Raw genomic sequence first — 16,911 nt, 5'->3', positions numbered from 1 at the left:
GCCCTCTTCCGTTTATACAAGTCACTCAAGGGTAAGGTTTAGGTATACGATTTGGTTTAACTTTAAGGCGATGGGCTAAAGACCTGTTATTGACGTGATATATTCAAGTACATTTTTCTGTTATATTACAACTCGTAACAAACCCGCGTACAAGCAGCGCTGGAACTTTCCGCTTTCAGTGTGCCGAAGCCTTTAACAATATTTTTTGTTTCAGCGTGGGCCGCGATGCCGCGCTGCTACATGGTGAAGAAAGGCTCCCAGAGGCATGATGCCCCCCCACCCCGCAGCCCCACCGAGGCCACGGTCGCCCCCCCTTGTTACAGTCCTGCTGAACATTCTGCTGTAACAGGTAAACTTACACACATTATAGGCGTAATTAGTTTTATTATAAAGAGGACGTAAAGTTCAGGAGAGTCGGTGAGTGACGTGAATAAGTAAGCTTTACGTAAATTCTATCACAGTCATATATAACGATTCTTCTCTGAATTATGAGTACATGTATATTTGTTTAATTACTAATCGATGCTCTGACGGTGAGAGAACATGCAAGAAGGTCTGCACATCAAGGCAATCATATATCGGACGGATTAATCATTAAGCAAGGTGCACTTTTGGTGACTATTGCTAAGATTCCATAGCTAGGGAGTCTGAAGCCCTATTTATAGTCCTTTTTGCAAACGGTCACAATACACGCCACTATCACCAACCGTGCAGTTCCAAGTTATCTTCACAAATGTCTTTCTTGACGCCCCAGCGAAAACATAGTCATTTTCCAGGCTTCAAACTTAATATAAATTTTCACCAAAATTAGTGCGGTAATTTCCTGTTGAAAACGTCGTAGAGGTACTTTCGCGTTAATTATACATTGTGTATAGAAACTTGAAATTTCAGCGCCAAAGATATTGTACTTGGCAAATTTTAAACAATATTAACGTAAAGTTCGGATGCCGTTGCAAGTGGAAGCTCCTTAATTAATACTGAGACACTCGTCAATTATCGTTATTCTACAATTTGTGACATTAACTTCGTCCTGGGGTTAGTATCGGTTCTTTTTAGAGAGGAGCCCTTGGTTCGCCTGTGACTTATAAGCTATATATCTTATGGTGAATTAAAATCTAATTCAGGAACGATAAACGTTATAAAAAAGGTATTATAATTGAATACACTCAGTGTGACACTTCTGAATTGTGACAAATTAATATACTTCTATACATGTCCACAAAAACGACATAATATTTTATAATAATTCCACAAAGGTTTTGACACAAAAGCAGGTGTCGGTTTCCGTTCCTACCGTCGTTACGTTACGTTAATCGTGTTTTTATATTTATTTACAAATCTCTTTTTGTTTGTACAGTAACAGTAGCTAAAGCGATGTAGGAAACTACCAAGAAATGTTTCAAAAAGCTTAAATTGCTCAAAGGGTCGTGTCGTCACTTTGTCGGATAATTGGTTACGTCAAACATGGCAAGTTCATACTGGGCGTGTATTTTCATCAAGTTGAGTTCTGATCTAGTTATGAAGTCTGATGCCTTTGCCGCTGAATATTTTAGCAATAAAATTATTGCGCCCCGCTGATGACTTGAAGCAGTGTAGTGTGGGCTCGTTTGAATCTTTTCGGGAACATTTCACGCTTGGAATATGAAACTAAGACAAAAGCAAGGCTTTTATTTTACAAAATAAAGATGAATATATTTTTATCACAATCAACAAATTTTCCATATCTTCAGACTATTGCAGAGAGATCATAGCGTTGCGATATACTTTATCATAAGCAAGATGTTACTTGCGTCAATAAGAAACCAATTTACCAAATTGATGACGATCACAGAGATGTTCACTACGACTGTAGCCATTTTTGTACCGATAATAAAACATAAACATTATTTAAATAGTGCTATATGGTTTAACATTTCGTAGCTATTGCTTTGAACTACAGGTACTGTATAAATAAACATAATACAAAAAAGAATAGGACCACTCCATCTCTTTCCCATGGATGTCGTAAAAGGCGACTAAGGGATAGGCTTACAAACTTGGGATTCTTTTTTTTAGGCGATGGGTTAGCAACCTGTCACTATTTGAATCTCAATTCTATCATTAAGCTAAATAGCTGAACGTGGCCATTCAGTCTTTTCAAGACTGTTGGCTCTGTCTACCCCGCAAGGGATATAGACGTGACGTGATGTATGTAATCCGATACTTAAGACACGAACTAACACCCGTCCAAGGAAGTATCACTTAAAACAAACACAAAATAGATACTCTATTATCTATAGAGTTACCGCTACCACGCCTTCATTTCCTTGAAAATTTTAAACTCCAGCAGACTCTTTTCCAGGATATGAAGTGTAAAACCTAGACAACCTGGATAACGAAAATAGACACATCGAAGACAGATAGTCAGAGCGGCGCGGTGCTCTTTTCTGCATAAAACCTTACCAAGTGCGGGATTTGCGGGATTTCCTAGAATTCTCTATGTCTCCGTACATTTGAAAGTATTAAAACCACTTTGCGGAATAACTTCTGCCGTTCATCCGAGTAATAATAGTTATTTTAACTCGCGTCCCGCTGCAATTTGATTTAGTGCGCTATTACCAAATTGAACAATATCTGAATTCAAGTATTTTGACTGGGAAAATTTAAATAGACATGCATATATACATATTTGTAATCACGTCTTTATCCCTTACGGGGTAGACAGAGCTGACAGTCTCACATAGACTAAAATGCCACGTTCAGTTGCGTGGCTGTTCAGTTATATTTTCAAAATGAGATACGACGTTCGCTTAACCTAAACCTGAACCTTATGATGTAGGTATCTTATTTTGGAAACAAAAACAAATTATTATTAAATCATTTACTTTCGCTTGTTTTTATCTAACCAAACAGTGGTAAAATAAGGAAATAAACAATACTGTTATTTAAACATTGTAACTTACGTGCTTGCCTTACTAAACAGTAGTACTTAAAGTTGAATACAAACTGTTGAGATAGCAATTTAGGAGTAAGCTTTGATGAGAATAATATAAATGATCTTCCCTAATCGTATTTCTCCCTTGAATGAAGTCGGTTACCTAATTCTACTTTATTTTTGAGCACATTTCTTGGAAAACACAAATGCCTATTGTTGCTGAGAGAAGGCAAACAAACAAAGCTTTGCTTGGCAAAGTTTATTAATTGCAAATATCATTCATTGTTGTGTTAACTCAAAGATAATGTTTTCAAGTTGGAATGGGTATTCCGAGATTCGTCTCTACTATCGATAGCAAAGGTTTCATTTATTCAAATACTTGTTAGTAATATTATTGAATAGTAACTTTAAAAAAAGACAGACTTTTATCTCAACGTTGTTAAAAATAAATATTTCATATTAAGCTTATTATGATGTTACCAGATGCAAATTCATAAAAGAGTTCAATATCTTACCATGTGTTGGTATGTTATACAACTTTTTTTTGATAAAATTTGTTATTTAATTTATTTTTTGCACCAAATAGGTACATTCATCTCTAAAAAAAATATTATAATAGAGACATTAATTGTGTATAACAAAGAAAACTAAAAGAGAGAGTTATTTAGTTTTCTTTGTTATAAATAAATCATTTTGATAAGGCATCAACAGTTTGCCTGGTGGACCTCGCCGCCCGATGCAGAGTTTCTATTCCAAAACCACACATCATCATATATCACACTTTGTGATGTATGATGCTTTAGTTGACAAACTCTGACCATATCTAGTCTATGGTTACCGTAAACAACGCGAGAGAAATCCTCAAAAGCAATACAGTCGCGCAAATCTGAAATAAAACCTCTGTGTATGCAACCAATTAAGCAAGGAATCAAACAAAGGGAAAACGCATTTATATTTTCCGATGGAAGAGCAAAAATCAGAGCCATGTTTGAAAAGATTAATTACTTACAAATTTATTTTAGTGTCCTTCAAAAATTATGCGCCGCCGAAATAAACGAACGGAGCGGAGAAATTACAGTCGAGTTGAATATCGGAAATAATCGCATGATGCAAAGTAAGAGTGCTTGATTTAAAATTCAGAGAGAATGATTTTTCATTTGCAATGAGAGTTGTTATCGAATAGTGGCTGGATGAAATAACAGACGGGTATATTCATACGAGTATTAACCACGGTTTCGTTTGCATAAGGTTTTTTGAATTAAGTATATTTTTAATGAAATTATTTTTTGAGTACTAAAACTAATTTGTAAAAGCGATTTTGAAATTGGTTTGTATTAATTATATATATTTTTTGAAAAAAAAAAATCGCAATAATTCTTATTTCATTTTCAAACAGCTGACTTTAACCAATCAATATTATTTGCTATAATTATTTTATTACAGAGGCAAATTTATCAGTAATTTTTAATCTGTACGATAAATCTATACTTATATTATAAAGCTGAAGAGTTTGTTTGTTTGAACGCACTAATGTCAGGACCTACTGGCACGAATTGAAAAATTTTTTTTTAATTGTATAGACCATTTATCGAAGAAGGCTTTAGGCTATATAACATCACTTCCATGAGGGCTTCAAAGATGCCTAAAATAATTAATCCACGCGAAGTCGCGGGCACAGCTAGTGAAAAATATTTCCTTAAAAATTCTTGGTACAGATTACAGTGTTTTATATATGTTATACTTACCTGAATATTTCGGGCCACCATTCCAGTTTGCGTTGCGCTTGGCACCTTATTAACATAATATTTTTGGTACAAAATGCACCTAGGATAGCATTACAATATATGTTAATTATCCTACGCTCTACTAACATATATTATGATTTTCAAATTCGCTCCGAATAGACTGTTATAGTGTTTCGGTTTTTCAGAAGCTATCACCTTGCACACAGCTTGCGTTGCGATGTATTCATTATAGTAATTATGATATATTATGATATTGTGGTAAAGTTATGACTATTTTGGCTGAATTTATATTATATTTATAAAAAAACCTGTAGTATTAAACGCGCACGTAACGTACCTTAATTTTGTCTCAGACGTTATCATTCTTATTAGTTTTCATCCAAATACCTATATGCCTCACATATAAACCCTTAAACAGATCATCAAACTAGATTTAACCCTGCTATCAAAACTCCCCCTTTGATTTTTTCATCATCCAGGCCGTTCCCTTTCAAAGTTATAATTTACAGTCTATATTTAACTAGGAACAATAATTTGTGGTTGTTGTGTCTTCAAGTGTACACTTCAATCAAAGTTACCACTACACTTTTGTGTGTCAGTGTACAGTACGTCACGTGTAAGGATATGTCCTAAGCCGCTGGGGGCTTTGTCCAAACTGCTATTATTGCAACTGGCACTTTGATTGAACTCGATAATTCCATTTGTGTCAAGTATGGTAGATAGGTATACTACGGTGCCGTATTACAATACTATTTATGTAAAGCGTCTCTTTCTGCTTACCTACAAAATTAATATAGGCTTTTCCTCATAGAAATCGAAATAATATAGTACAATATTGATCTTAATTTATTATTTTTGTGAGTGTAGTGGTTTTGAGATAAGTTGTCACAAACAAAAAATACAAATCTTCTCTTAAATCATCATCTTATATGTTTTCTTTGCTTACTTCAATGATGTAACACTTATATTTTCATATACTATCTTCTCCTTATAGTATTAGTATTGGTAGTATAAAAAACTAATTCATTTACTTTCAACCACACAGCCAACGGTTTAGGTTAGTATCAATCAAATAAATATTGCTCTGTTGGAATAAATCGAATGGTATCGTCTAAACCACGTGAAATTCAATAAAATACTCACTTTTCACTAAACAAACGTTCCGTTCGAAGTGGAAATTCCGAGCGTCATATTCCGAGGGCGATTTTAAAATTGCGTTTTAACTCGTTCAGACAAGTCTTTAAATGGATGTGTAAACATAGAAATTGTGTATTTTGAAACTACAGGAATCATGTGTCGACCTCTTTCAATGCATGCTATTTTCTGCACAGTAGGTAAAGCTGTGAAATAAAAATCTAAATTGAGATTCATTATGCAAACATTACGCGATTGATCGTGGTGACAACGACTTTCGAAGTCACATTTATTTTTCTTCTTCCTGGCTATAGTCTTGAAGATGTTGAAGTATGCTGTCATCCTCACCACTCTGGAGAGGAGCCCGGGATAAGCTCTGACCATGGATCCTGGATTGGACGAGTCAGGTTTTTACACAAAGCGACTCCGATCTGACCTCCTTAACGTTTGCAGAGGAACCTTACCCGTATTGGATCATATGGTTACACATCCAGTTGCCTGAATGTGCAGATTTCCTTACAATGTTTTCCCTCACCGTAACGTGACGACGCATTTATTGACTTATATTATTCCGATTTCTACGTTTTGTCAACTGTATTGTATTGTACGCCTCAATTTTAATTTCCCCATTGTTCCGCTGTTCAAACGAATGACCTCCAAATATTTGGAATGGAATGAAAAACAAAAACACAATCACACAATAAAAACTTGGCCAAATAAATTCGCGTCCCGTTAAGACCCTTTGTTAGCCCAGAGGATTATAATTAGCATAACAATTGTAGTTGCGCGGCCCTTATTTAGAAAATGATGCCTAAGTAAAGTTACGTAACAAATAAAATAAATTATTTAAAATCTTGTATTATTTAAAAAAAATAAGGTTTGACGTCGCCATTAATGATATGCCAGCTACTTTAAACTGGTAATGTTGAAAAGTGGTTCCCATGGGTCCCTATGCGTAATAGCTAAGAGAAGTAGGTGCACAAAAATATGAGAGAAAGAGGGTAATAATAAAAGACTATTATTTTATTAAATCATAAACAAATGAAACAGTTCGAGCTACCAGTGTGGCAGTAGGTGACGTCACCAAAAGGCTGGTGGTATTAGGTACAACCTATATCTATTGAGATTTGCTACGTAAACCATATAATGCGAACCCCAATCACCAGTGATATATACATTTGATAAATGTTATCAACACGTCTACAAAACATTCGTATAATTTGAACAAAAATATGGCTTTTAATTTATGGGAAGCCATAATTTTCGCACATTAAATGTCGTGTTGAAAACTAACAAAAGCAATTTTGAACCCGGCGTCAAATTGCGCTCGAGGTGTCTCCAAAGTTCGGGAGCTATTTGTTCAAAACTGATCTTTGTGTTTGTAGGAGGAAAATTTAATATCGCGTGCGCACTTCCCGCGAGGCTTGTCGCTGAACGTTCGAGTAAAATGATTTACGCCAAACGATGTCCTTATGCTAAGCCCCTATATATCGTTCGTCCACCGCTCACAATCATTCCTTTGAGCTTCTTTCTTACAACAAAAAGGTCTTTATATTTTGTAACAAATTATCTTAACTCAATTGTATTGTAGGTGTAGGTACGTACATCACACATGTGTACAGTTGTGTTGTGTTGGGTTACGGCGACGGCATTTTAGGAAAGAGCAACCTTATTCCGTGGATTTTAGAAAAAAGGTATACTAATACGTAAATCATCGCTTGGAGAACTTAGTGATAAACGTCAGTTTAATGTTTAAATAGTTATTTACAAATTAATTTTTTAATTATATTTGAATGTTTTATATTTTAAATTAATACAGGTTGACCTATATTTTTAAATTTTTGCAAATAGCCTTCTTTCCAGTGCATTTGCGAAAATTTCGGATCAGTAGAGCATATCCTAGTTGTGATTTTCCGTACAAACAAACGGGTATGCAAATAGGGCCCAATCTGCACAAACAGTGAATATATGGAACCAGGTTGAAAGAGAATAAACAAAAACAAAATGTATTCGTTGATTTGCTGTTTGCAATGCTTTTTACATTTGTTTCAACAAACATTAGCTGACCGGCGCAGGCTTTTGTAGATTTTCGAATTGAAGCAATTTAGGGTTGCGACGCTTGCGTCAAAATGCGACTCTGTACTTTATACTGCCTTGTGTATTGACCACGTGCGTATTCTGTCTGTAGTGCATATGTCTTCTCTGTCGTATTTTTTTTGCCATATTTTTGTGGTAATACATGATAGTTACAAAGCGATATAAGAACGCCTCAGATGAATAAGCAAATATTTTTTTATTGAGAAATTTGGGAATACTTTTGGGGAAGCTGGATAGCAAATATAATAAAATTTGGCATGAAAGTAATTAAAATAAAAAAAAGGAACATGAGGATTTAAAAATAATTTTGTTTTTTTTTGAGAGATAGTTTACCATAAAATTTCTGTGACTAATAAATAAAATATCATGAAAACACATTAAAATGTTTGATTTCAAAATGACGTTACGTACGGACCCGTCGCCACGCGACTGTTTTAGGGTTGTTAAAATTTTGTCTGCTGTCTGTACCATTTGACGTGTTTCTAGGAATTGATTTACGTGTCCGCAGGCATTGTCGTTTTTGTATGGTAAAATAAATATATTTTCGAAATTAAATGACTGCTTGAATTTTGCAAACTTAAAATTAATGCAAATATTTTTAAATAATTCTTTTTCTGTAAGCACGTGATTGTTTGGGTAGGTTTTTGAGGAAGGTTTATAGGTATCTACAGAGCTACCCGTGCGAAGCCGGAGCGGGTCGCTAGTTAAAGAATAAATCAAAATGCAAAACAATCTACTTAGCATCTTCCTGGGGTTTGTACTGGTTACGTCCTTTTCACGATCACGGAGGTCATTATGTAATTTTTAAAATTATCATCTTGGCCTTGTTCTTCATAACCCACCTTGCTCGTTTTGGTAAAATTAGGAGGTATAACCGACTTGCTCCTCATTTTGAATCATAGTTGTTGTGTTGCGTTAGGTAACAGTTCATATTACCTGCTTTTTACATCATCCACAGAAAAATTGCACTGAAATTGTGTCTTGTATTAATTTTTAATAATATTAAATTGGTGAACAATCATATTAATGATTTTCGAATTCTGTTTTAATCGGATTCTGTCAGTAAAGATATTAATTGAAGTAAAAGCACTCAGTGAAAATAAGTCCCTCGCCAGATAAATGTAATCCTTACCAAAGTAGTAATTAGCATAAAACTCTAGGTTCGATGTTATCTGCAATTTCTCCAGACAGAAAAGGATTAAAATGAGAAATTTTCTTCTTCATTTCAGTGATATATCTTTGAGGAGATAAAGTGTTATTTGACTAAAAGTGTTTCGACGTTTCAGAGTTTGTTGATCGATTGACGCACTTACGAATAAGTATTTGACTGAAATATTCGACAAATGTTCAATAGATTTTACCCAGCTATCGCTCTATATATTTTTATCTTAATTTTCTCTCTTACTCTGAGGCTAACGACAAAAATAGAAGAGTATATTTTAGTCAAAAAGGAAGCATCCTTGTAATACAATTTAATTCGTGTACATTTTTAAAGATATAGATAGAGTCTGGTCAACTTTTGCATTAAGGTAAGGTTACATTTGTGGTTTGTCCACAGAACCGCGCGCCACTGAATATGCGGAGCTGGGCGGGGCGGTGTCCGGGCGCTCGGCGGCAGACACGGAGGCTGCGCACGACCTGCTCTCCCTCGCGCAGAGCCTCCCCCCGCTCCCCCCCGCCACTGTTGTCACGGTCCTCCATGCCCCTGACCCCACGCCCGTCGTCCCAGTCTACACGTACACCATACAACCCACCAACATCTACATTCTAACTGAAGAACCACCTGAACCCATCTACCAAACGGTCCAAACCGTCACTCCTCTCCAGCCGATCGAGTACACTGTTGAACCGCCCATCAGCTACGTATATGAAACTACCCCGCCGCTCTCCATCGAACCGGCGCCTGACTACATCGAAATCGAGGCCGGACCTGAAGGAGAACTCGAGCAGGAAGCGGAGTCCGAGCACGCGGCCGAGACGGACGCCGGGCAGGTCCCGGCCAAGGAGAAAACAGCAAAGTATGACTGTAACGAATGCGGCAAAAGATATGCCACATCGTCGAATCTGTCGCGGCACAAACAGACGCACCGCAGCCTGGACTCGGTGGCGGCCAAGCGGTGCGGCGAGTGCGGCAAGGCGTACGTGTCCATGCCCGCGCTCGCCATGCACGTGCTGACGCACCGCATGGGGCACGTGTGCGGCGTGTGCGGCAAGCAGTTCTCGCGGCCGTGGCTGCTGCGCGGTCACCTGCGCTCCCACACCGGGGAGAAGCCCTACAACTGCGCGGCGTGCGGCAAGGCATTCGCGGACCGCTCCAATCTGCGCGCTCACCTGCAGACGCACTCCTCCGACAAGAAGTTCGAGTGCACTCGCTGCCACAAGAGCTTCGCGCTCAAGAGCTACCTGAACAAGCACCAGGAGTCGGCGTGCGTGCGCTCCGAAGACGAGTGAACCGCTCCCGTCGACGAACGATTGCAACGAACGATTTCTCTATAAACTTCTTTACACCTTTACAAAAAATATTTTATAGCGTAGACGCTAGTAGTTTCGACGATGTCGAAAGAATAATAAGCAATAATAATGTACCTAATATTATCGTTATGGCTCTTTCCATAATTCTAAAATTATATATGTATAATAAATTGTATTTTTTCAATTATTAGTCCGGTATCGGCGAAAGCAATCGTGTCAATTTATGGCAAGAGCCTGCAATGTTACAGTAGAGTAATGTTTACATAGTAACGTAATAGGTAAGTTAGCGTCGCAGGAGTCGTGTGGCGATTAGTCGTAGTTATGGTGATACGTAGAGACTTAATGAAACCGTCGAGCTGTGGTACAAAGAGAGCAATAAAGTAACGAGCGTAGAGTGACAGTGATAGGCGCACGAGTAGCGTGCGACGCGTAGGGATAGCTTAGCGATAGCGAGTCGAGAGGACCAAACTGTTGCTCGGGCGCTCCAGCTCGCCCCGCCGCCCGCGCCCCGCGCCCCGCGCCCCGCGCCCCGCGCCCCGCGCCCCGCGCCCCGCGCCCCGCGCCCCGCGCCCCGCGCCTCGCACACGCAACCCCTCTTACTGTGCCCCAGCCTTTTTGTACTGCTCTAAACAATCCTAAGACTTGGTGTTATGACATTATATGATACAAAACATGTTAATTTGGCAGTATCGTGGATTTTAGTTTTATCATCACATTTAATTTTAGAACGAACAGAAACAGGTGTATTATTTTTTATGATCTAATTTTTTATTATTTTGTTTTAAGTGGTACTTTACCGCTATTACAATACTCTACAATACAATGCACTTTATTTTAAAGTTTATTTGTTCGCCTTGATAACAAATAAATTTAGTACGATCACCGAACGTATTAGTAAAATGTTGCAAGTTGTCTTCCACTCCGTGTTTAAGATACAAAAAATTGTTAACCTATGAAATAAAACATTTACTTCTCTTATTATTGTACGCTAGTTTCAAATAAGTTTGTAGCACACAGGGTATTTTGTGTTACTATGATCATCTGATTTAGATTATGTAAAAGTTTTTAGCACAGATATTTGTATATTGCCTTATTTATTAGATTTATATGCTACTATCTATCTATCCACAGAAGTTTTTTAACAGTAAATTTACCTCAAGGGGTTTATATGAAGATCTAATTTTGTTTTAAAACCTTAAGGTACTTTTATTGTGCAAATAATAATTTAATTTATGCCTAACCTTGTTTTTTAAATAAATTAAATTATTATAAACAATGACTACCATTTGATCATGTCCCTGAACCCATCTCTGGACACTGAGTCGGAAATATTTACATATGAGTCCTTTAATTTATAAAACACATTTCTACAAATCAGATTTTCTCCAAAAGTCTACTGATGCGGGCCTTTTATGTTTAACATGATCATTTAATTTTTTCAGTTATTTGGAAATGTTATCAAAGTTCTTAATCATATCCTCATTATAAGTAATAGACCATTTAAACAATTCATAAAGTAATTTTTATAATCATTCAATTTGTGCAAAATACAAAACAAATATTTATGTTAGTCTTTAGCATGAATTTTCGTTCTGCCTCTATCTGATGCTACACTGCGAGTTAATGAAACGGTTAATTTGAGCAAACCGTCTTCTAACTAACGCGTTTACTCCACAATTAGTTACGTTAATTTACTAGTAATATAACTTTGATGGCAATTCTAGCATTGCTATAGAATTATTTACAAGTTGAACTATTGAAATATTTACCCAGTTAGTAGTTTATCATGTTGTATATTGGTATCTCTTCCAAAAATAACAATTCTTTAATCTGCCTCGCGGGTCAACATTCGCTCTCGCAAAATCGCTGAAGCAACAAAAAGCAATGGGGTTCTTGTTAATGAACCTAATTAGGAATGCAGTAGACTGTAGTTTGAGATAGTAATATAAGGAGCGTTATATAAAGTAGCGTAAGCGAGCGGACGGCGGCGAATGAAACACGGGATCATTTATAATGCATGTTGTTTAACTAACTTATAAGTGTATCGGTTATTTCTTAAGCAACATAAATAAGTTTCCGAAATCAAGTCCATACGGTTTTGGACTTAATTTTAGATTTAACTTTAGGATAAACATCATTTTATAAACTAACTATATCTATCTATCATTGAATTGAATTTTTTATATTTGTGTTGTTCTAAAATAAGTGAACTTAGAAGTGAAGCAAAGGCATAAATATTTATACATATTTTGGTTAAGCAAAGAAACAATTCTGTAAAAGCACTTAAAATAAAAAAAAAATATGTAAATTAAAAACATTTTCCCCAAGACAAACATGACTTAATAGAAATCATTACACTGAATTGCAAATGGCGATGTAAAATGTACATTATAATATTCTCTTAATTTATGATAGGAACAGAAACTCATTCCGCGGGTTGTAATATTTCATAACTTCACAATGAAAATGGAAACTAGGATCGGTGAATAGTTGTTCATTTCAAATACAGATATATGTGTTTTACGGAAACCTTGAACCTTTGTGTATATTTGAAGTGATGTATTATGATTTTAATCTTTCTGAAGTTCGAAAGCAGAATTTTATGAATTTAATTTATTGAACTTGAAATAGATTTCTGTAAAGTTAAACTAAATAAACTTACTGTTAGTTCTGAACTCACTGTTAGTATAACATTCCTCACGGCTCGGTTTTATTAAATTTCGCTATCTGAGTCGAAATCCTATTGCAAGGTGCGGCAGGGAAATGAAAAGGCATCCACACTTTTGTTTTAAGAAGTTTCCGCCACACAATTTCGTTTCGGTTTCACTCGGGAATCGGTTTCACAATTGTACGAGTCTAGCCTTACGTTGATGGCATTGTTAAACCAACATCGATTGGAATGTTAAACCAACAATATCCACTTGTAGTGTAATTGAGAATCATGTCTGTAAACATTTTTGTGGATCCAACGCTTCAAATATAAAGACGACTGTTGTCAACTTGTTCAAAGGAATACTGCTGCTTCTTCAACTGGGCTTGGATCTGACATAAGAACTGTCTTTGTTCATGTCTATTTATAAACTTACGAGCGATTATGTATCCTACATTTTAACTAATTTCCTTTTCGAAGGAGGATGTAGTTGGGATTAGAAAGTGATAAAATATGGGAATGTGTCTTGAAAAAGAGGTATTTTTATAGAGTTACTTTTGTCGTGGATAGTTGATTCAACCTGATTCAGTTATATACCATGTTACGTATCGATTATAAGTAAATTTGTCATGTACATGTATATATTAATATAAAACTAGGATCGTATAAGTAAATAAATAAACTTGTCAATACTCACTCTGTGTTGTTAAGTACACTCGGCGATATCATGTTAAATTAAATGTCATTTAAATACGATAGTATAATAAGAGTAAATATGCTACTTAATTTAAGCGTTGATTGTAGGTACATTCATTATGATTGTGTAAGAAATATAAACAATGTAAACATGAGGCCACTCGATTCATCACAAGTTCATCTAAATTAACTTCATGTTAGCAAAATAATACTTTGCAATGTATATACCTAATAACAAATAGCAACTAATATATCTAACATAAATATTTGTCACAGTAATAATTGATAATGTTATGCTGTCGCACGCCTGAAATCAAAGCAATAAATTAAAGATAACATGAGTACGATATTTCAACGAAAAGTTTTGTGAGGATTATATTCTTGTTGAGGTTTGAAGTTGTAGTGGTTGAAATTATTTCTAAATATCGATATAAATTATTGGAGATAATGATATGTGCATTATTTTGCTCAATATGCATAAGATAGTGTAGTTTTCTGCATTCATCTTTGTATATCGTTCTCGCGCAGTTGTGAAGATATTGCGATGGTGTATAATGTACAGTTGTAGATATAAGAAGGCCACTGTGCGCGGAATGATATCAAAGGACACATATATTTAGATTTATAGACGTCGTTTTAGAGAAAGATGTGCACATTTAAGCCCACTTTAGTAACTTATGTCAATTTTAATAATTTGTCAATTCCCTCTAAGAGTATGTTATATCCCAAAATTATATGTATGTACTTAAATAAGGTTGCTTAGAAAATTGTAAATCTGATTTAATACAGATTTCGCCAGTTATAAAAAGAAGCTACTGAAATTTTTACATGTAAATTTATTTTATAAAGTTGGTCTACTTAAGTTATTTTTATGATTTAATAAGTTATTAACAATAAATTAATTTCAGTTACCAACTCAATACTTTCTAAGTAACCTTTCGTTCTCTCAGTAGAAGACATAACACGTCTGTAGTACTTAGATTTACAGATTTTTTTCTTGTATAGAATAATAAAGTGATTTCGTTCAGAATACACTGATCGAAGGAGAATAAGCGAGTCCGTATATCGATATGGATATCGAGTATTCGTTCGATTCATCGAGTCAAGTCTTCCAAAAATTGTAATTGGGATCGGGAACCCCTGATCTAACCCTTGAGGTCGGCATTCCACCGTCGATTGCTAAGCTTATTCAGAATTATTCAGAGTTCGTATCTCCAAATGGCAGCGCCGTTATTTTTAATATAGAAAATAGGAGTACATTAGAGTTTAGATCTTTTTCGGTTTATTTTGAAATTTGATGTAAGTTGTGGGTCATATATAATTTGCGAAGTTGTAAGCAATAATATAATATAAACACAATAGTGTATATACAAACTATTGTAAGCTACTAAACGAAAGCTTCTTGTATTTAATTTTTATTGTTTCCGCCTTTGTAAATTATGTGTACCAAAGATACATCATCTTACATTTTGAAAGAAAAAAAGCATTTTTTTATGCCATATATAAATAATTATAAAAGTAAAGTTATTTCTTACAGCATATTAAAAAAGACGGCGTACAATGCCATAATTGTGTGTTGTGTAATCTGTTCTTTAGTAATACTAATAATATTACATTATTATTCAAATTTCTATAGCCATCAACAATCCCAAAACCATAAGCGATTATCAAGTATCGACCAAATAATTCATAAATTTATTATATTTTGCATGGATTTACTTGCTTATATGTAGAATTCCATTTTGTTATTTTATATATTATAACTAAAATTTGCAATATGGACCATTACAATTAAATTATTTATAAATAAAAGTGTGAATTAAAATTGCGAAATTCATATGTTTATAATGTCAATAAAATGTGCTAAGTCGGCTTCGTTAACTGGTATACATTCAACAGGCTCCCAAATTGTTCTCTCCCTCCGTACAAATGTAAAGTTTTACAGAAATGAAATCGTCATAACACCTTGAATAAACGTTTGATAGAAGTTTAAAATAACAAGAGAAAAACAATTTGTAGGTGGTTTTCGTTTAAGTCTCAAAAAAATTTAAAAAAAAATTGCAGATTAATGTTTCCTAAATTGACTTAACATAACTCCCGAATTTTCTTTACGGCCAGTCCAATCTTTATAATTTATATCAGATATATTCATTAATTGTTTAGATTGCTGTAATGCTACTGTTCAAGATCAGATTGAAGGAAATAAACCATTCAAAGCCTAAACAAAATTATAAATACATTACAAATAATTGTTCACAATTTAAGTCTAGCGGCTAGAATCCACTTCGCATATCCTACGTCATACACACCCGTCTACGACTAACGGAATAGATTAAGTGAATAAGTGGTACAACAATAGTCTGTTTTATGCACCGCACACATGCAGTCGCTGCTTTCTATTCAATCAAAAGAAACCTGTAAGAGGCAAATGGTAGTGCCGGCGTAAATCTTATACGTATGTTTATTACGTATTTTCTCTCTCTTTCTACCACCTTCACACGTGATTCTCTTTCTTTCCCTTTCCACCTACATACGTGATCGAGTTATACCTTTCTGTACCGTCGTCGTTTTGTTCCGGTCGCCTACAAAGAGGACTGCCATCAAAATGTACAAACGAGATTGTCAGTGAAAGAATTTTGCATTTTTAGCGGGATAAAAAGGGTCTTTAGCGTAAGGGATTATTAACAAAGGTAACTCGTTAATTTTAATGTTTTGTGGGATACACAAAATAGATACGTGCGCGGTTTAATAATGTGCCCAACTGTGAAACGAGCAGGACAGTTATTTTAATATCCTTTTCGTGTTCTGAACAATTTGTGGCATTTTGCGGTTAGACATTTCTACATCGCTCATTTTTTTTTCAATTGTTGTAATTCGTAGCTTATTACTTCGATTCGATAATATTTATTAATACACCCAATCGTGTTATCCTGGAAAGAGTATTAGGGTATACCATGTCTATGGATAAAGTTGGAGCCGACTAATAGATAAAGCACTTACAACTAGTGCTGAGAATGCGATCGGCAATAAGTACCTATTGAAAAAAATATTACAAATCATCATCTTGCAAACCACTTAAAAATTCAATTTTAAAAATAAACATTTCAATGCTGCAGTTATCAAGAATTCAATTGAGTTGCCAGTCGAATAAATGACACGCAAGCGAACGGTAATGAAATCGTTAATTTTTATAGCCCGCCATT

General features: G+C 35.3%; 1 protein-coding gene across 1 annotated transcript; it reads left to right on the top strand.

Moving 5' to 3' along the window:
• The first annotated feature begins 225 nt into the window (after nt 1-225).
• LOC106133801 (zinc finger protein SNAI2-like) lies at nt 226-10,341 on the top strand. Its single transcript, XM_013333634.2, has 2 exons — nt 226-349; nt 9,449-10,341. The coding sequence occupies exons 1-2, from the start codon at nt 226-228 to the stop codon at nt 10,339-10,341; spliced, it is 1,017 nt and encodes a 338-aa protein (XP_013189088.2).
• The last annotated feature ends 6,570 nt before the right edge of the window (nt 10,342-16,911 follow it).

The sequence above is a fragment of the Amyelois transitella genome, chromosome Z (genome assembly GCF_032362555.1).
Source record: "Amyelois transitella isolate CPQ chromosome Z, ilAmyTran1.1, whole genome shotgun sequence".
Lineage (NCBI taxonomy): Eukaryota > Metazoa > Arthropoda > Insecta > Lepidoptera > Pyralidae > Amyelois > Amyelois transitella.
This window is presented reverse-complemented; position numbering and strand designations above follow the sequence as displayed.